Source organism: Rhyacophila brunnea, unplaced genomic scaffold (assembly GCF_057557595.1).
Source record: "Rhyacophila brunnea isolate RB1 unplaced genomic scaffold, BYU_Rbru_1.0 scaffold_4, whole genome shotgun sequence".
Lineage (NCBI taxonomy): Eukaryota > Metazoa > Arthropoda > Insecta > Trichoptera > Rhyacophilidae > Rhyacophila > Rhyacophila brunnea.
Window position 1 is genome coordinate 32,554,437 of NW_028233068.1, and position 22,035 is coordinate 32,576,471.

Consider the following 22,035-nt stretch of genomic DNA (forward strand, 5'->3'; position numbering starts at 1 on the left):
GGAATGGTAATGGTATTTTTTTTAATAGTTTTAGTAAATATTATTAATCAAATTTTGATGTAAATTGCTTTATTATTATTATCAAGATTTTATCATAAAAATCGTTATTACTAATAAATAATATGGATATGTTGAATTGCGTTTATATTCAATATTTTTTTCTTTACGTCTAGTAATGTTATGATTAATTGTGCAGGAAATAGAATATCTACGTACATACAACATACATAATATTATATCGAGTTATTGCAGAGAGTGTTATAGACCGTTTGAAAATAAAATGTTATTTTTATAATTTTTTTCAGTGGTCAAACCCTCACCACCAAGTGACTATGCACCGGTCCCTCGTAATCCGAAGATTCAGATTCATGTACCAGCCAACTACTTAGTCCGAGACACGAGTATGCCCCTGACAAGTGTTCCAGCTCAGCCAGTTGGAGCAGTGCAGAATCCCTCTGAAGAATCATATAGCTCGACGACTGAGGAGACACTACCGTTCTTCGAGGAGGCTTATAATGTTACCAATGTCACAGTGCAGTTGGGGCAGGATGTCCATCTTCATTGCAGAGTCAACGATTTGAAAGAAAAAACGGTAAGAATATAAAAGTAATAGAATTATATTATTAACAACATCAGTTTTACGCGATTATACTACTTTACGAGCTGTTTGTTGGTGAATTTAAAAGCGGGCGATTCAGATACTGCGATTGTGATGATGACACATAAAACTTTCCATTCGCTGAGAAGCCAACAAGCTAGCGACTATTTTGACTAAACGTAGTTCGTTTTTTACCAGGAGGTCGCTACTACACTCTACTGCGCAGACGCAGTAGACCCACACGCCGGCGTTTAGTGTGTAAAGTTGACCGGTTTTCAACTTTTCTCGATAGATTGTTTACAGTCTGCTTTTTAGCTTGTTCGATGATGACACTGGGCGACTTTATAGGCAGATTGTAAATTCGCCAACAAGCAGCTCGTAAAGTAGTTCAATGTCATTGACGCATAAGAGTAAGCTTTAATAAATTTCAGAAAAGTTAGGAACAAATATATACTTACATGTTTTTAAAAAGTTTTAACCAATTATTAAATGCAATGCTTTAAGAGTTTAAGATAATAAATAATACATAAATATTTTTTTTATTATTTTGTTTTTTTATTCACATATAAATTATTATCCAGGACTAATATCATGGCGTTAGGTATGATAAGAATTACTTTGCATAATTTCCTTGAAATATTATGTTATCTGGCCACGTTTAATACAGAGACAGAACGCTAACACCGTGTAATATTATATGCGTTTTATGTAGATATAGGTAATAGTTAGATTTTAGTATTATAACAATATATCAGTAATATAAAAAAAGTATTATATTTTTACTCGACAAGATTGTGTACTAATTGTGTGTATTAACGGTGCTAAAGTGTGATTATTTAAGAATAAGTACACGAAACATCAATATTTATTACAACATTGTATGATACTGTCCTTTTTTTATTTTCAAATATTATTTATCTTGGGTATCAGGGATCATTTCGTTTCCGTTGTACCCGTAGTCAACAGTGGACAGAAGATTGGCGGACCACATATCTTAAACTACAGAAAAGTTATTTAAATGTTAATATATTCAAATATAATATAACCTAAGTTATTATGAGAAAGAAATGTTAAAAGTCTATAAATTAAATGAAACCATTTAAATGAAAACAAGAGTATTTATTGTGAGAAGAATCGCTCATTGTTACAAGTTGAAAAAATATACAGCATTATATATTATATATAAGTACCTATATATAATTTTACTTTCTAAATGTATTATCGTGAAAAGTTCTCTAAACGTACAGAAAACCTTTATTACCTACATACCTACCTACTAACTGTGTGAATATATATTTTTCAAGCGTTATTAGTAGGTAGTTGCTTTATTTTAGCGCTTGATACTACATCAATATTTTTTTGAATCGGTGTCACTAATGTGTCACAAAAGAGGCTTATTTACATTGATTTAGTACAGTATTTTATGTATATTTATTTAAGGTTTGTTGTAAAATTACTATATTCACATAAGTAAAAAGTATTCAAAGCATTGACTTTGTATGTTTTCAATAATATACCTCATGTATAATGGTTATTTATTTTATATATAGATTATATAAACTTAATCGTGGTATTTTTATTTTAGCGTATTACATATTTTGGTCTAATAATTAACAGATTTTCTTTTTTGTATTTTTCTGACATTAAAATAAAAGCTTTATTTAGTAATTGGTTCTAAATTAAAAAGAAAAAACAGAACGTAAAAGAAAGTATTACGAAAAACAATAAAATAGTTTTCCTCTTAATATTTATTTCAGACATTATATTTATAAAAAAAATCTGGATTAATGATTTTAATTCGAATTTAGTAAAAAAAAAATGACATTTTATGTCAGATGTTGTTTTTTTCATTTTTATCTCAAATAAACAAATAAAAGCAAAGTATGAATAAAATGGTATATTCATTAAACATTAAATATTTTCCAAAATGTTTATAAAGAAAGGCAATGTAGGTATGATACTTCTAGCTTTACTCAATTGACTGGAAACGAAACTCACATCGATCAATCAATGCCACATCCATGAAAAGAAAATGATTGCCCCTTGATTTTCTGCGAAAGCCACGCTTTGTGCGTGGTTTTTCCACGTTAGATTTGTACTAAGTATCCAATGGTCACTTGATTGCGTTATAAATCTCAAATCGAGCATAAAGAAATGGTCGAATGGACTACTTTTTTTGTTCTCCCCGAAGACGAATAATTTTATAAAAATACGAGTCTTGCAACTGCATAATGCTATAAAGTTTAAAATATTTAAGTGAAAATACTATTACTTCATGTTCGTAGATCGCGAAACTTAACGCAGCGTTTTTACGAGAAATGGACGTTAGCCACTAACTAAGTCTATTATGACTATAATCTGACTCCAAACATGCATCAAAAATAATATGTGTATTTGCCGGACCCAGGATTCTAATATAAATTTTTTAATATATTTATGGGATACATTATTATCTACAGAATATTAACATTTCGTTTCGTTGTTATTGAAACTTCACAAACAATTTGTATGTATTTACGTTCGTTTGTATAGTGAATGAAGAATATTTTCTATTAAACACTCATTTTTGTCACGGATACCCATAGATTATTTTTATAAAATACATGAAATTCTAAAATTACCGATATTCATGATTATAACATTCAAGCTTCAGCGTGATTTGTCATAATCAAGTTTACTACTTTGGTCGTAAAATACGTAATGTATATTGAAATTTTTTTATCATTTATCACATGAAATCGTAAAATTGTATTTATTGATTCAAAGAAAAACCTGGTTTGTCGAAAAACGGGTATTGCCATACCCGGATTATAAAAATAAACCACGTATGAAATGTACTTGAAAAACTTCAGAAAAATTGACCTAGTTTCGAACACACATCTCTCAACTTTACGCCATCAAATAATTAGACTACTGGCCCTAATGTCTTTCTTTGAAATAATATCTAATAACCATGTAACTTAAGGTGTTTTAGAAATGATTAATATATTTTGGATTTAAATCAAGGTAAATTTCTTCTATATGTTATAGATGGCAACATAATGAATCGAATGAAATTTCTCTATGGTTAAATGTGTTTTTTTTCTGGTTTTAAAAAATATGTATTCACTGTAGAAATATTATATTATGTATAATGCCTTGAATAAAAAATATTTAATTCAAATGAAGTAGGTATTTAGGTACAGTTTATACTCAGTCTTAATGAAATTTTTCTCGTCCTATGAAATTATTTTTAATTTAAATATTCTTTCGTCTTCCTCTATTGTTTACAAAATGAAACTTCTAATTTATATATAGGTAATATAGTTATATGAATATATTTGAATAATTAAACAATTTATTTAAATTTTCAGGTTTCTTGGGTCAGGAGAAAGGGAGAGAGCCTTCATCTGATTACTTTTGGTCATCTGACCTACAGCAACGAAGCAAGGTTAGTTAATAGTGTTAAATCTAACAAGGTTTTGCTTATGTTTTAAGCATGAGTAGAAATTTTCTGGATAGTTTATTTATGATACAAAATCAACTCATCGCACTGTTAGACTACAATATCACGTGAAACCACAAAAAGACTTGACAATATCAATTTGATATTATGATAACAGTTTTCAGCGTTTCAATATGAAACAGCGTCTTCAAAATAGTAATTGAAAGTTTATGTTACTTATAGAGTTTTTATCAAATGTATATTATAGAGTAATAATTTAATCTTAAACATTTGCAGATATGATTTTTTTTAGTACGCGGGAAATTAGGCATACTTTTATTATAATTTTAAAAATCTAACATCTTTTTTGAGAATGTGGTTTAAAACCAACATGAATTATGGTGTCGAAATATGTCCTTTATAAAAAATATGTATGACAATACTTATGATACTTTGATGGTCAATACGTGTGAATAGTTCACAAAATTTTCGGAAGTTATATCATCTGAAAGTGTGATGTAATTATGCTTTAAGACCATTGGTTGATTTGGATCTGAGAGTAATGTGCAAGAAATAACTTGCATACATGAGACATTTAGTCGACAGTAAAAAGACATCTTCATCAAATCGGATAGGTGTCAAGGTAAACATGTATAGAATATAGTGCTAACGGTCGTGGCTAATGATAAAATAATAAAAAATATTCATGTTTTATTTGTTTTACTAGTAATATTAATAAACTATGACAAAGTAATCGATACGATTTCTACTGAAATTTTCTATTTATATATTATTTATTCGATACAATTTGATTTATTTTACACTTTTGTATTAATAAAATTATTATTTGAAATCAGTATTAGATAATCGGATATATAGTTTTCATTTTTATTTAACGAAATATGTAGGTAAGTAAAGTTCCCAATAACACTTTATTTTTAATTATCTCAAATGAACATGTTTACAAAACTAGTTCCATGTTATGACTCAATTACTTGAGATTCAAATACTTAATATAATTTAATAAAATTATTTTAATTATCAATATACTCTACGGTAAATTTGTTGACCAGAGCGTTTGTCTATTGGTCGTGAGTGTGGGTTCAAAACCCGCATCTGGCAATAATTACTTTATTCAATCATGATTTATATCCCGCTTATACGTGCACGGATTTAATGCTGACAGTACGTATTATCGCGACCATAACAAAAACTTTGCATGCATGGATCAAAAAAGTTCAGAAGCTTCTGAATTTTTACGCGACAATTGGACTGTGAGATATCTGCGCCTGTAGAACGGTAGTGGTGAACCTGCTGGTAAAAAAACGAAATAAATCACGCAGACTCATTTTGAGGTTAACCGATTTTCATGACCTGTCAAATAATACCATACAATGTTAATATCGCGTTTCGCTTACTCTTTAAAATTAGATAGGCGAGACAGTCAGCACTTAAACGTATAAACAGATATTATCGCGATAGTTTAAAATACACACTATTGGTGCGAGTAAATCCATGCACGTGTACGTACGGTGTTATAACAAGGACCCAATAGGATGGAAAAATACATCACTAGCACTCTACGTAACAAATCTGGTAATATACTTACTTATGGAGGCCCTATTATACTCATTTATTAATTAATCAATTATTAATAAAAGTTTATTTTATTAATTTTTGATACTGATAATTCTTTGTTTACAATTATGAAACACCAAGATTGGTTTCTTCCCCTTGTTAATGTAATCAGGAAAAAACAATTTCTATTGAAACGCGGGTAGATTTATTTAAGCTCTCATTTTTTGTTTATATTCACATTAGCAAAATAGGTAGATACTTCGAACGCTACTGTTTCCCTACCGCACAGATTTTATCATTATATTATGCAGGTTTTATATTATTTTCTCCTCGGTTATCTTGAATGGCCACGAAAATTGTTTCGTAAAATTTTATATCGTGTAAGATATTCCAGAGAGAAATACATTTAATTTTCAGTTAGATTTTTTCTTTATAAATTGTTATACTCCAAGTAGTATATTTTATGGTACAGAAGTTGGCCGATGGAACGTGCCTAGAAATAAATAATTATAAATTGACAAGGCCAAATTTTAACAGAGTTAACACGTACTTTACCAATATGTCAATTATAAAATATAATGTCTTTCTTCTCGGTCATTTTACTATGACATTATACTATTCGTGAACACTTTTAAATGCAGCCATCTTCCAAATGACTAAAGTTGTACACCTCCACAGTTATCTGCCTTTAACAGAGTAGAGTGAAAGGTGCCCACATTAAACTCCTTCATATGGTCGTTCTATCACGTTAACGGTCTTCCTTACCAAAACGTTTCCCATTACCACCATTCTCTCTAGATTCTCTAGTCTACAATGAGTAATACGTCATCTTGTTAGTACAGTGCACTCTTCGAAGATATGTGAACCATTTGACGACACTATCATAATTCAAATTTATCAATGACTTCGCTGTTATTGGATTCAAAGTCTACGATTCGACACCGTACAAAAATATATGAAGAAAACTAACGTATATTTTATCGAACATAAATTATTTTTAAAACACTGTAGCTCGATTTGGAAAGGGCTTCCGAGATTATTAAAAGCCATTAGTTAAAAAAATGTCGCAATTAAGTATGACGCCTTTAGCATAATGGTCTATATGCACGGGCGCGAAACTGAAAAAATACAGGTTCGATTCCTGTGGGGTGGGGTGTCTTACTTTTTTCAAAAAGATTTTTTCTATTGGTTATAATATATTTTCTCAGAAGTGTTTTCAAAATTATGTATGTTCAATAGTTAGAATATTACGTTCTTAAATCTAGTGAATTATTCGTTGAATAAAAAATATAGTAGGTATATTTTATCATTGTAATTGCGAATTATCAATCTTACCATATAGTAAAGTTATAAGACTATCATCGCGTCATAAAGTTAGAACTAGGTGAAGTACGTTTTAGGAGATCAATTTGTTACCCCTTAACTCAGACCTTTTTAATAAGTAGGAGTAGAGAAATGAACATTTTACAAACAAGGTTTTTTACAATATACATTTTATATATGTGTCGATAAAACAATGTGTGATCATTATTTAGAAAGTAAAGGCTTACCAAGAGATCCTCCTATCACTATTACTCTGCGATATTAAATGTGTAGGTATACTGTTTGAGAAATAGATATATATGTTTTTTAGAGTATAGAATATTTATTTTATTTATTTATGAATATTTAATACTTAGAATATTTTTCGTTTTTAATTTTTAGAATTTAAAAACACCTCTAATCCGACTCTAAAAAATATTAATTGAAAAAAACGACGTCCGACGAGACTGGAACCTATAACCACTAGATTCGCGCTAGTGTCTTTACCGATTAAGCTACGAGCATCTTACTTAACTATGATGAATTTAGTTTTAGTATTTCTTACACGAAATGTGTATCAAATTGCGTTAATGTTGGCTATGGGTTTTTGTATTTTAAATAAAGATACCAATTAAGTGCCCCAATTACTAACCGACGCCAGGATCATTCCGAATTTTAGTTAAAACGTACTTGCACTTTTCAAAAAAGATTTTTTTCTAGTAGGTAGGTATATCTGTAAAAATTATGTGTATTCAATACACTCTTGTAGGTTACATATCAAATCTTATGAATTATTTGTTGATTAAAATAAATGCTTTATGAAAATAAAATATGAGCTTAAAATAATCAAAAAGTATAAACTGTATTAATTCAAACTTATTATGACAACTACTAACTGTACTCCAGATACTATCTTTATAAAGTTGAACAAAATAAATGTTATAATGATGTCATTAAAAATACACATTGAACAATTCGTGGGTCGGGATGTGAAGTCAGATAAGTCACAAATTGTCATTTTGAGATATAGCAAAAACAAAGTTCAAAAAATTCCCCACATTCCCCTAATTATAGTTATGTTTTTTATGGGTAACAAATCAAAGTACATGTAATTAGCTTTCAATTATATGTCCTAGAAGTATTCTAACTATTTCGTTTCATTAAAACTTAATTGGTTTAAAAAAAAGGGAATTGACTTAACTGGATTTGCACAAAAAATGATTGACTTACCTTACTACGCATAAAGTAATATTGTTATTTTTTCATGTAAATCCGACTAATATTAGCAATAAAACACACGTTTTATACATAAATCTTATTAGTTTATTGAACAAAATATTATATAAATTTAAAATTAGCATTTTTACAACTTTTTTTTACTTTAATGTTATTTAAGTAATGAAAAGGCACACAAACCTGAATATTATAAAGTTTAATCGTTATCATTAAACTTCAGTATGAATTTCTTCAATAGTATCAGGTTAAATATCGCTGACTATCTCAGATGTCTCAAGTGACACTGTTATTAAATATTATGTTAGTTAAATAGTGATATTATTGATTTTCAATATAAAGAATGTTATATTCTCAAATCTTGTAAATTATTTGTTGAATAAAAGACAAATGTGATATTACAGTTTTGGTAGATGAATTAAGTATGCCCTTGATTGTTCTACATGTATAGTATTAATTGTCAACGAATAATGTATTGATTGAAATACATTACAAGATGCAGTATTTATTTGACACAATTTGTGGGTCGGGATGTGAAGTCAGGTAAGTCACAAAATGTCATTTTGAGATATAGCAAAAACAAAGTTCAAAAAATTCCCCACATTCCCCTAATCATAGTTATGTTTTTTTATGGGTAACAAATCAAATAACATGTAATTGGCTTTCAATTATATGTCCTAGAAGTATTCTAACTACTTTGTTTCATTAAAACTTAATTGGTTAAAAAAAAAAAGGAATTCACTTAACTGGAATTGCACAAAAAATGATTGACTTACGTTACTACGCACAAAGTAATATTGTTATTTTTTCATGTTAACTAATATTAGCAATAAAACACACATTTTATACATAAATCTTATTGGTTTATTGAACAAAATATTATATAAATTTAAAAGTAGCATTTTTATAACTTTTTTTTTACTTTAATGTTATTTAAGTAGTAAAAAGGCACACAAACCTGAATATTATAAAGGTTCATCGTTATTATTAAACTTCAGTATGGATTTCTTCAATGGTATCAGGTTAAATATCACTGACTATCTCAGATGTCTCAAGTGACTCACAAAATTCTCTATAATACGATGAAATGTATGGAAGTAAGTCTATCAAATCTTTCGTCTTATCTCGTCTTATATATGAAATTTGTTAAAATGCAGTCGTCTCGTCGAGAGTTCTTTTAAATTTCACTATTCCCGGTTCGTGTTTGTTGAATTGAAGCCACTAAACATCTCTCCAAACAAACTTTTCCCCATCTGTGTCTATTTTTCTGAGTGGCAATGGTCCTTTTAATCGATCCGAGTAGTTAAAAAAATCTGCACGAGTCATTTCAGTGACTATAAAAGGATTTTTCTTTGCAACCTCACACATTGATTTGGCCCAATCATGTGGATGCTCGATCGTTCCACTAAATGTCTTTTTTTCTTCTCAATTATGCGATGGTCACTATCACACTCCATATGTGTGTGGCCAGGGACTAAAAAGTGTGATCAATTTTGTTTAAAGTCTCAGAATGTTTTACTGCTATCATGCACATTACAGCTACGTGGTTATTTTTGTTTTGACCCGCACATCTATCAGAATACATGATCACATGCTTAATATTATCATGTATCCCCTTGGTTAAGTATATGAACAGGCATGAAGCAATATCGTTAGCTTCTCTATTAGCAAGAGTCTCATGGCATACTTAGCAATATCCCTGGTTATTATCACAATCATGCACTGTAAAATGTTGTTTGTAAAAGGCCAGGGAACTTTGCTGCATGTCAAATGTTACAATTTGGCAAGAGGAATATTGCAAGTACTCTTTATCACAACTTTTAGCTGAATATGCAAAGTCAGCTTCGTCATGATGCTCTTTCAATTCCTCACGATTTTTATTTCTTTCTTCATCGTTGGTGGAATTCTTAATTGAGTTAAGTTTATCGCATTTTTGGCAAGTATCTTTATTTGGCTGTTTGAATGTTAAGTTCATGCCATGGAATATTTCTGCGTATAAACGAATATTGATGGGAGTAGAGCTAATACTCTTCAAATATTGAAAATACATCACAGTTATTGTCAAATGTGGCGGTAAGTATTTTCTGACAGTCCCTTTTAGAGTAATGACTGTCATAATGATAGAATTGAGAGTATATGTGTATTTGCTATTTGCCTATCTTCTTCGCTATCTTTTAGAGATATTTTTCCTCTTGCATATTCTTGAATAAGTATACCGGTAGTAGTCGCACGTTTTTTTCTTAAAACATATTCAAAAAAAATGTGACTTTCACGTAATATTTTTAGTGTACAACCTTTACAAATTGGTTTCTGTAACAGTTCAACAGTCAAGAATTATTGAACGGTTACTTGGCGAAAATATTGTTTTCCTGTTCGCTTTGTCTGATACGACTTTTTTTCGTATTCATAACTTCCATTATAGGTACTTGTTGTGTAACTTTTGCCAGTATTTTGTGCAACATTTTTATCATATCTGAAAGCTTTGTATCATCCCTTAAGTTACATTTTTGGTGATTATTACTTCTCAATCGAGAACGAGGGTAAAAGGTTAAAACATCGTTGTGATGTGTAATCGTGGAAGCACTATTTGAGCATGAAGGGCGTGGTTCTTCAATGTCGGTAAATTAGACTGTAATAATTCTTGAATACTAAAATCAGGATCTTTTTTGGCATCAATGAATCGTCAACATACAAGTTATTGGAGTATGTGGTTGAACCTAGTAGCAAGATTATTTGTTTGGATATTGTGTACGTGTTTTTAGATTTAAATAAATCAAATTCGATAAATTTGGTATATTTTGTATTATTTACAAATAATTCACATACTTATTTATATAAGTCATAATTTATTATAATATGACTATTTTACTTACGTTCTGTTGTTATTTTTTTTTCAAAATTTCTCAAAATATCTTTAAAAATACGTTGGATTCACCAAAATCAACACTGAGTAGGTATGACGTTTGAAGGTAAGCCAAATATGAGTAGTAAGGTAAGTCACACAAAATGTTGACTTATCTGACTACTCATCTGACTTAACTGTGTGCACACCCCGTAAAATAAAAAATATGTTTTGACTGAAACTGCATCTCGCAAATGGTAAGACGTACGGCTTACCTGACTACACACAACGAAAGATTTTTTTTTTTTTTAGTATAGTGGCATTCATATCTCATTTTTGCTGTTTTGTGACTTACCTGACTACACATCCCGACCCACGAATTTAGTGTAAAGGATCATATTATAAATTTGACTAATATCTAAAATCAAAGTCACCTCATGGAACCTAACTTATCTACATCAATAGGCTTATGAAACTAAAAAGCTTACTTTTCTATTCCTCAATTCTGAACTACTCATATAAACAATTTCCAACAATTTTAGTTTTCTCTCTAATATAGTAGTTGGTCCCATATATGTTTTTGTAGTTAGTTCAAAGGGTAAAAAAGGTTACTACAAACATGTAAAGGATGTTCTGAACTATTAACCGATTTGATGGTTCACAAGCTTTGTTATAATACGTAGGTACCTACTCGTTTGTAAAACTTTCATTCGTAAATTTGGAAGATTATATTAATATTAAAAGAGATATTATTTCAAAAGATAACGGATGTTATTAATAAAAGATTTAAACCACTGAACATAATAAATGGTTGACATTTTTAATAATCGAATGAAACTACCGTTATTTTATATTAATAATCATCTTATAATTAAATTGATATATTATATGTGTCGTTACATTTCAAAATCAGCCAAGTCCGCCTTTAGGTATTTTTGAATTTTTTGTGAATTGCTGAAGAACTACTGATTTCTAACATTTGTGCATTATCAAAATGTGGAATTTATTATTTTAAATATTCTATACTCGAAATAATATAAATTTTCACCCTTGTGACTGTGTATTTGAGAAAACAAAAAGCTGTTTTTCTCTTATTCATATATTATGGACTTTGAAATCTAGCGACACATATGGACGAAATGCGTAAAAAATAAAATGATTCCAAAATTATTTCGCCTAAAATTGTATTTTTCATAATAAACACATTATGATAGAGACGGAAAATTAACTCTACCTATACGGGCCCAACTTCCAAACTGCATCAATTTGTATATACCAATTTTATTGAAAAAAAAAAATTTTTTTTATTGAAATAAAATAATTAAATTTTATGAGATACTTTTAAAGAAAATTGTTATAAATCAAAGAAGTTGAAAAAAACCTTTTTCTCATAAATTCCTTCTAAGTAAATACATATTGTCTGTACTTAAGGGGGGACATGCTCAGCGTAGGTCAAAATAGAGCTTTTGTTCTATTTTCAAAGCATGATCGTGGACATACCTTAAACGTTGTAGATAATCTATTTATATAATTTTGAAGCCCTATTATCCTTTACATTTATTTTAAACATTTGATGACTGCATAAAGTATTTTTATTACATAAAATAGTATTCTTTTAAACCTCTCGCTCTAATGTTTTAGAATATGGTCATATTTCAGTACATAAATGTGCAATGGTGTTAAGATTTTTTACATTTATTAATTTTTAAACGCATTTATAAAACCATCAGTATAATTTATATTGACATTATTATAGTGAAATATTTACGATGAAAATTTATATTGATAATCTCTTTGATCCCAAATTTGACAATAATTAGGCATTTTATTATTCAAAAAATGAGCAAGATTAACGGCCCACATGCTCGTCGTAGGTCAAAATTGAGTTTTTATTGAATTTTCAAACCATGATTCTGGACACTCTTTAAACGTTGTAGATAATCTATTTATAGAATTTTGAAGCCTTATTATCCTTTATATTTATTTTAAACATTTGATGACTGCATAAAGTATTTTTGTTACATAAAATAGTATTCTTTTAAACCTCTCGCTCTAATGATTTAGAATATAGTCATATTTCGGTACATGAATGTGTAGTGGTGTTAAGATTTTTTACATTTAATAATTTTTAATCGCATTTATAAAACCATTAGTATAATTTATGACGAGATAATTTTAGTAAAATATTTACGATAAAAAATTATATTGATAATCTCTGTGATCCCAAATTTGACAAGAATTAGGCATTTTATTATTCAAAAAATCGGCAAGATTAACACATTTGAAGATGTTTCTAAAGATACTTATTATAAGCTATGTCTTTAACCATTCAAGTGTGATATTATGAATATTGATTGCTTTATAATATTTATTGACCTAAGAATAAGGTAGTATTTTTTTGAAATACGCCATTTCTTTTGTCATTCCTCAGTGATTAAGCTACAATATACGGCCGTAGCCATAAATTGACAAACTATAATTGAAGTAGGGAGTAAAATGATATTGACGCGCGTGTTTGAACATGTACCGTTAAAAAAAAAATAATAAAAAATTCGGTTAGGTACATGTTCAAACACGCGCTTTAACATAATTTTACTCCCTACTTCAATTATAGTTTGTCAATTTATGGCTACGGCCGTATGTTGTAGCTTAACTACTGGGGAATGCCAAAAGAAATGGCGTATTTCAAAAAAACACTACCTTATTCTTAGGTCAATATTTATTATAAAGCAATCATTATTCGTAGGATGTTTATCACACTTGATTGTTCAAAGACATATCTAATAATTAGTATCTTTAGAATTATCTTCAAATGTGTTGATCTTGCCCATTTTTTGAATAATAAAAATGCCTAATTCTTGTCAAACTTGGGATCACAGAGATTATCAATATAATTTTTTATCGTAAATATTTCACTATAATAATTTCGACATAAATTATACTGATGGTTTTATAAATGCGTTTAAAAATTAATAAATGTAAAAAATCTAAGCACCACTGCACATTTATGTACTGAAATATGACTATATTCTAAAACATTAGAGCGAGAGGTATAAAAGAATACATAATACTATTTTATGTAATAAAAATACTTTATGCAGTCTTCAAATGTTTAAAATAAATATAAAGGATAATAAGGCTTTAAAATTATATAAATTGATTATCTACATCATTAAATGTATGTCCAGGATCATGCTTTGAAAATAGAAAAAAGCTCCATTTTGTCCCACGCTGTGCACGTCCGCCCGACAGATTTTTTTCAGATCTCTATAACATTTCTGGAAAAAATACCATTTTTTTGATTATATTATATATTATTACGGAATACTGTTTTCTGTAGATATCCATATTATGAAATTAGAAAAAATATCCCATTCAATGATAGTAGGTACCTACTACGTTTTGTATATTATTAGTCAATAAATCTCCTCTTAGCTATGTTATTTGCAATATTACAACTATCAAATGGCTTTCAGGTCTAGATTTTGAACGCTGAATATGTTGCATAATTAAATCAAACAATAACATACAGTTATAAAAAAATATTGGAGACACCTATTAAAAATGTTTAAAAGAGAAAAATAAACATACCACTGGATGGCTGCATTTTTTCTGACTAGATTACTTATTCATCTAGTAATACGTCCTACTCGTTTACATTTAAGCTTTTTACGTCGAATACTTTTGTAATGTTTTATTTGACCATCATTATGCATTATGCCTAGTTTGCAGCATTTCATGCCACACTGTAGTACTATAAATAGATTTATGAACTGCAAGTCCATGTTTTGCATACATATTATGTGATGACACGTATTAATTACACGCTGGTTGAACACTGCTTATTTTAGGAAAACACTAATGATATTAAATATTATTTTTTTATGTCATGAGACCACAAAAAATCTATTGAACTTTTTGTACTACATAATAATTATTATTTTAAATAATTTGATTCATATTTAATTCAACATTTTCATCAATCACAAAACATTTTTTTGTACGCTAAAGTCCTTGAAAAATAATTCCATTTTCTACAGAGACCGGGATTTTTTTTAATTTACTCGTAGCCAGCAAAATTTTTATTTGCTTCCTAAGAACAGACATTTAAAATGTCGACATAAATTGGGTTGTGGGTAAAAATCTGAATTATAAAGTAGGAAAGAATGACACTGAGTTAAACAGTTATATTTCCGGTTAAATTACCAAAATATCGTATGAGAATTTTCCTACAATGTTGAGTAGTTTACCCAGTAAACATTGTTGACAAATTGGACTTTATTTTGTTTGTTCCAATTGTTTTCTATTAGTTTAACGGAGGGAGACATGCAAACACAATAATAATAATAGCCGCTGTTTCTATTAATCACTGTTTATTTATATACATGTCCTGACACTATAATATGTATAAGTAAATCCAACGTTCAATAACAACGCAAATATCAATTCACGAAACATAACCAATATTACCAATTCACATGTGAACCAAACCATTCACTGATTATCGTATCAAAACTTCCTTATAGATATTATTAACCTGTGATTTTCAAAAGAAACTAACGATTATATAATCAGGGAACCAGAATTTAATATAGACTCTCCTCGGTTTGCTTTTGCGGAATACTCCAGTTAATAGCCCGAAAGGAGGCACTGGAAAAACCCGTGGTACTTAGTCAGTTTGAAGGATAGAAATGATGAGGAAAAGCTATCTTTAGATGGGCGGACCAAATCGAGGATGCTATAGATTGTTTATTGATATAAGCATTGAGAGAGATAAAGCCTAGTCGTAGAGAAAGCTGTTAGACGATCAAATCATCGTTCCCGATTGTTTATTATGAGGTCTTGCCGAAAAAGAAGAAGGTTATAATAACTAAATAATATAAAACTAGCAACATGTAATAATTATTATACAATGTAGACAGCATATATTTTTGTGAATAAATAGCAAATTACCCTGTTCGATCCTGAACGGAGCATATTATGGACGTCCGAATAGTGTAAGTTATATTAACAGATCCACTAATTCATTACCAGAACGATGAATGGTTTTGTGCCATTTGCTCAACCCATTGGGTACTAGACTGAATCAAATACGCATTAATTTTAATCTTAAAATATGAAGGGTATACTTATTAAAACACAAATTAATATACATACGTGGAAGATTATAATGACGATAGTTTATATAGTATTGTAGCAATCATATCACTCAGCTTTACGTTGGTGACACACTTTAATAATATGTATGTTTTGTTGTCAAAATAAAACAATAGAGTGAAAATGAAGTCATAGTTTTCTCAATCATAACTAGATCAGTAGATTCTATTATGATTTGTTAAATGCGATAATATCGCTTATAATATGGACTGCAATTGTACAAACAAGAAGGACAATCCATGAATCCTCACTTAGTCATTGAGTCCGTCACTCGACGTAGTCAACCGTTATTCCACTCGAATCAAGACTTATCAGTTCATTGGTATAATTAATCTCTCAATCACATCAATCACACCAGTTCATCCATACTCACGATTATATTCTTATGCTGTCATCCTTATTATTGTATTTATTTTATTCTTGTAACGATAAATAAACTCTCCTCTCTCAACGTTCAAGCAGTAGCGACTTTATCTCCTCCACCTCATCATCATACGTCAAAGCATATTTTAAGTATATGTGATTAAAATTTAAATTCATTTTAAGTAAGTTGTTTGTTGTTGTTTAATTTAATAAAACGCATTTTTGTAGTACTTATAACACTTTCAATCAATAAATTAGGACCGGTTTTGTCCGCCTTAGAGGGAGGTTTTCAACTGAAGTTGAAACAAGTTGAACATGTTGAAAAAAACAAGTTAAAAAAAACAACAAGTTAAAAATGTCCCTCTGAGGCGGACGAAACCGGTACTAAATTATTGAATAAAAGTGTAATAAGTACTACAAAAAAATGCGTTTTATTAAATTAAACAACAATACAATGCAGTTCAACCATGAATTGACAGTAAGTTAACAAAATAAAAGAAATCTGATATAAAGATTTATTTGAAATATTTCATAGTATGGTGAACCAGACAAACAAAATCTTAAGGCTAAATCGTGTCAAACTACATACAAAAATACATTGAATTTTCCCAACCATTTGTTTGCATGTGTTAGATAATGATTTTACATCAATACACTGATAAATATGAATAATTAATAATAATATTATTTAATAATAAAAAAAAAACAACTAGGTAAATAATAAAATATTGCAATTCTCATACTGCTCAGAAAATTTTATCCAATAAATACTTTTATGGGAAATTGAAAACGTTAATCGATTAAATTATTATTATACAGATAATCGGCATAAATTTCAATGTCAAAATATATATTTTAATCGCACATTTCTAGTATAATATTATGATGAGTACTTACTACGTCAATAAATGAATATCACTACATTAGTAGATTTTAATACTTATTACTTAGAGTTACTGATATTTATTTTTAAAATATGCATGACCGTTAAATTATCAGAAAGCCAAATGTATATGTAAATATGTAAATACAAAATATTTTTTATTATTATTTTCAATTTTTAAGTATTCAATAGCATCATTTGATTGTAGTATAGTATATTATGAATTTGTGTAATAAATTGTATTGGTAAATGCTGGAAAATCTCACTCCCCGAAAATTAATGTCAGTTAAAATTTTATAAATATTTATCAGTGAGTTTGATAACTAATGTACTTAGCCTTTCGCTATATTGCGACTCTCCGTATGAATATTAGCACGCCATTGTACACGTACGATGCCTAATGTGATAAAACTCTTTCCACCGCAGCTTTATGCGAGAAATATGTTTGAGTTGGAAAATTTATGAGAGTATTGGCATTTTTCGCAAGCCGTAGGACTTATGGTCGTAAAACAGGGTCGTCATAAATGGCGGTCAATTTAATTACTTGTGAGATCGGATATTATTTATCATTGCGATAAAATATGTAACATAATATTATTAAGTTATGAAATCTCAATATTATATATAAGCCTTAGATTAAAATATATTGTCGATATATATATGTTACGCCGAATGTGCGAAATTGACTATTATATGAAATGGGCAAAATTTTGGCTAATTCATGTAATATTCAAGCCCGTTGCCTTATTCATGAATTAGGTACATTATCTGCCGAGTACGTGAATTCGCCAGGGTATGGAATTCTTAAACTGTCAACATGACAGTAGAAAAAGTAAATTTAATACGGATGGTTTTATTAGTTATAATTGGACATAATATAATATTATTATTATTAGGTTAGGTTAGGTTAGGTTTTGATATTTTAAATTCAACTGAATGTCCATTTTGAAGTTAGCTAACAAGACAGTGTCAACAAACTATCACAAACATACAATCAACCATTGCACGTATGATACCCAAGCACGAATCAAATCGCGAAAATACCTTTTAATAAAATTCTTCCGTTATCATATTATAGTTCTAGATTTTTTTGCGCATAGTGAATGGAGATGAACGTCATTGTAGTTATTGATTGCTAAATTTTTATATTATAATCAATGACATTTGACACATTTGGTTAGTGTGATTAGTTGCAAAAAACACCAGCGGAGCGCGACCATCTATTTTGACCATATATAGTATACGTAAATTTTGACCAATGCATGAGCTACTATCTAATTTGTCCAATGCATGAACTAGGCAGAAAAATTACTGCCGAATTCATGCACTCGGCATATATTTTGTCTAATTCATGAATAAAGCAACGGGCTTGCATTTTTCATGATTTAGGCAAAATTTTGCCCATTTCATGTAATAGTCAATTTCGCACATTCGGCGTAACATAATTATATTATAATATGTGTGTGTAGATATAACAATAATTGTTACCATCGTAATAATGAAGACAAATTGCAAGGAGTTAACTTCCGCACAATTAATGAGTTGTTGTTAAAATTACGGTTTTAAAGATACTTGTGTGGGGAGTCATGGTGTTGTGGACGAAGAAGTCGAGATTTGGTGGTTGTTCCGATGGATGTAGGAGCGAGATTTATTTGCAGCGTAAACGGTTAGTACAAGAGTATATTACAGTAGTTACGTTGCAATACCTACTTATGATACTGTTCCGAGGTCCGAGTCTCGGTAGAATGAGATGTTGTGCGGAGCGATACAGAGACTGAGATACTAACAGACCGGAAACTTATATTTGAGTGACATTTCTAATGAATTATGATTCGCTATTTATTGAAGTACTCACTATCAATATAATATATTGAAACGAATATTTAGGAAATAATTATTATAATTGAGTCAGTCACTCTATATGTAGTTTACGTTATTGGATATGGCTGACTATATGGAATAATGAATATTGAAGAAATTATAATTGCAGTAAGCTATTTACTGAGTTTGCTATAATTCGACATTAATGAATTTGTAATTGCGGTCAGTTATTTAATATCGCCGATCAATATGCCGACACGGATTGAGTTGTTTACCCCCATAGTTATTAAGACGTATTTTTTCTTTCTTTTTAACAATACAATAGGCCATGGCATCAAATCATAGTTACATATAATTTCGTAGTGGAACAATCGCAGAAATATACAGCCTTTAAGAAAATCTCATCGTGTACAGTGACATCACTGTGAGTCACTCGTAGCATTCTGATGAAAAGACTATGAGGGCTGTAGCAGAGCGATCAATGAAATGAATTGCTTGGGCATAAGTCGAAGCTGATTAGGGAAAAATAACACTGTGTTCATGGAACAATAGCTAATTTATATATCTTTTTATACTTTTAGAGATGAGATTAATCAAATAGCATGTAGTGTAAAAAAAGATAAATTTATCGCAAAAGTAATAAAATAATTTTTATCCCTAATAATTCATTATTATGTGGCTAACACCATTTAAAGAAAATATTGAAACCATTCATAATCTTTATGGGAAATAAGGATGCTATATACCACCCTTTTCGGTATAAGTGCTCATAACTGCGAAATGCTTTTAATATTGAGAGACTATATAAGTTACTTATAGTATTACCAACCAAAGTTTAATGGCATCATGCAACTAAATTTCAATAAATATGGCATATTTCTCCTATATTATATCGTTTCCTTTTATATGCATGATAAGTAATAAGCACTTTCAAACTAGTATGCGTTTAATTTTTATAAAAACATGTTGATAATACAATTATTGAGTATATATTATATTTTAAAATTTGTAAACTAGTGTTTCTAATACTGCACACTAATACCCCTTTAAAAAAAACTTTTAACTTCAAATGTAACGGTATTGTACACAATTAATACAAGTTTGTAATATTTTTGACGTAGATAGTATGGTATAATAAATTAGACTATGATTGCTACAATTATGTAAGAATCACTGATAAGTCAACAGTTTTTACGAAACAAGAGTTCAACCACATATCTTTTCAAGTACCCCCCCCCCCCCAGAGATTCGGTTAAATGTAAGTTGTACGTATGCAGTTCATCGTGGGACACTTATTCGTGTGCCGCATTACGTGAAACATGAGTTCGTATAACATTTTATCAAATGACGAGTTATTCGTAGAACATTTCACCGTGAAATACATTTGTACGTATTTAACAAAATGTGGCGATGGTTTACAAATAGTACTGTTTCAATTAAATTAACCCTAACCTAACCGAGTAAAGACATCTCATAAAATTCGCCACATGTTGTAGCATACGTACAAATATACTCAACGGTGAAATGTTCAACGAAGAACTCATCATTTGATTAAATGTTACACGAACTCATGTTTCACGTACTGCGGTGCATGAATAAGTGTCTTGCGGTGAACTGTTTACATACAAATTTCCGGATACGCAGAGATTCCTGTACCACATATTAGAAAATACTGTCATTAAGTATTCAACTGTCAATTTAATTTATGTATGAAGACTGTAATTTTAAAATATATTATGTAGCTTTTATGAGAATATAGATTATTTACTATATCCGTTTATAACGTGGCATAAAAAAGTGAAGCTATACGAGGGCACCAATTTTTTGATGTTCCTGTATATTACATTTGAGAGGGGAAATTGTTTACGAGCACGCATACATTTTCGTCAAGCGGGGATTTTCATAAATAATCTGTTACTTTTATTAGCGGAACCATAAATGTTCAAGCTTTTCACTGGAACGTTACTAACTGTATGTGGGGTTTTATTTTTCTTTATTTTATATCTTAACTGTTTTTACTTTGATTGGGAATGCATTTAATGACTTTGTTAAAATTGTGAAATTTACACTGCAAAAATTAGGATATCAAGAATGTCACTAGAATATATTTTTATATAAAAAAGTAAGGAACCTTTCGCAAATCACCTGATAGAAAATAGACATAACTTCGTCAACTCTAAGAGCTTCAAAGTTTTTGACCTTACAAATAAAGTAGTTTTAAAAATCTAATGTTTAGTAGAATGGTATTAAATTCTTTTGACTCAAGGCAAGCGACTCATTTAAGTGTTTGTATCGTACTTTAAAATCACACTATCGACGTTGCAAAGTGATTTTATCGTGGTTGTAAAGCAAAAAAATCTACCTTTCCTCTATTCCTAGAATCAAATAAAATTCTTGTCAACAACACATTAATTAACAATATTTTAAACTCTAATTTTATTCACTTTACTCAATTTTGACATGGCATTATACCAACTATCCCCTTTTTTATTATATACCGCCTTTTCTACTTCCACCACCATACATTATTAACATAATTTTATAACCATATAAAAATCAAATTAATGTAAATTTCGGTACCCATAATCAAAATAGCTCAACATGTGTCGTAATAAAAATATCTAGATGTGGTAAATATTAATATTTTATAGCCTTTATTATAAATATTTCCATCAATTAAATGCTGTTTTTTTTCAAAAGAGTAAATTAACACGTTCGTTCCTATGGGGTTCCAAAGTGTGTACTGTTTGAGTTAATTTAATCGTATTTTTACGAAAAATCGTGTTTGCTCAAAGTATTGTGCCCATGCTCTAGCTAGAAAGCTGGATTTGAAC

The 22,035-nt window shown here is 29.4% G+C and overlaps 1 protein-coding gene across 1 annotated transcript in view; it reads left to right on the forward strand.

Moving 5' to 3' along the window:
* The first annotated feature begins 403 nt into the window (after nt 1-403).
* The window catches only part of LOC147067273 (zwei Ig domain protein zig-8-like), a 74,284-nt gene continuing 52,652 nt past the window's right edge, over nt 404-22,035 (forward strand). Inside the window, exons 1-2 of the mRNA XM_085954986.1 lie at nt 404-592; nt 3,952-4,028. Of these exons, the coding sequence (XP_085811112.1) occupies nt 404-592; nt 3,952-4,028 (266 nt within the window). The remainder of the gene's footprint in view (nt 593-3,951; nt 4,029-22,035) is intronic.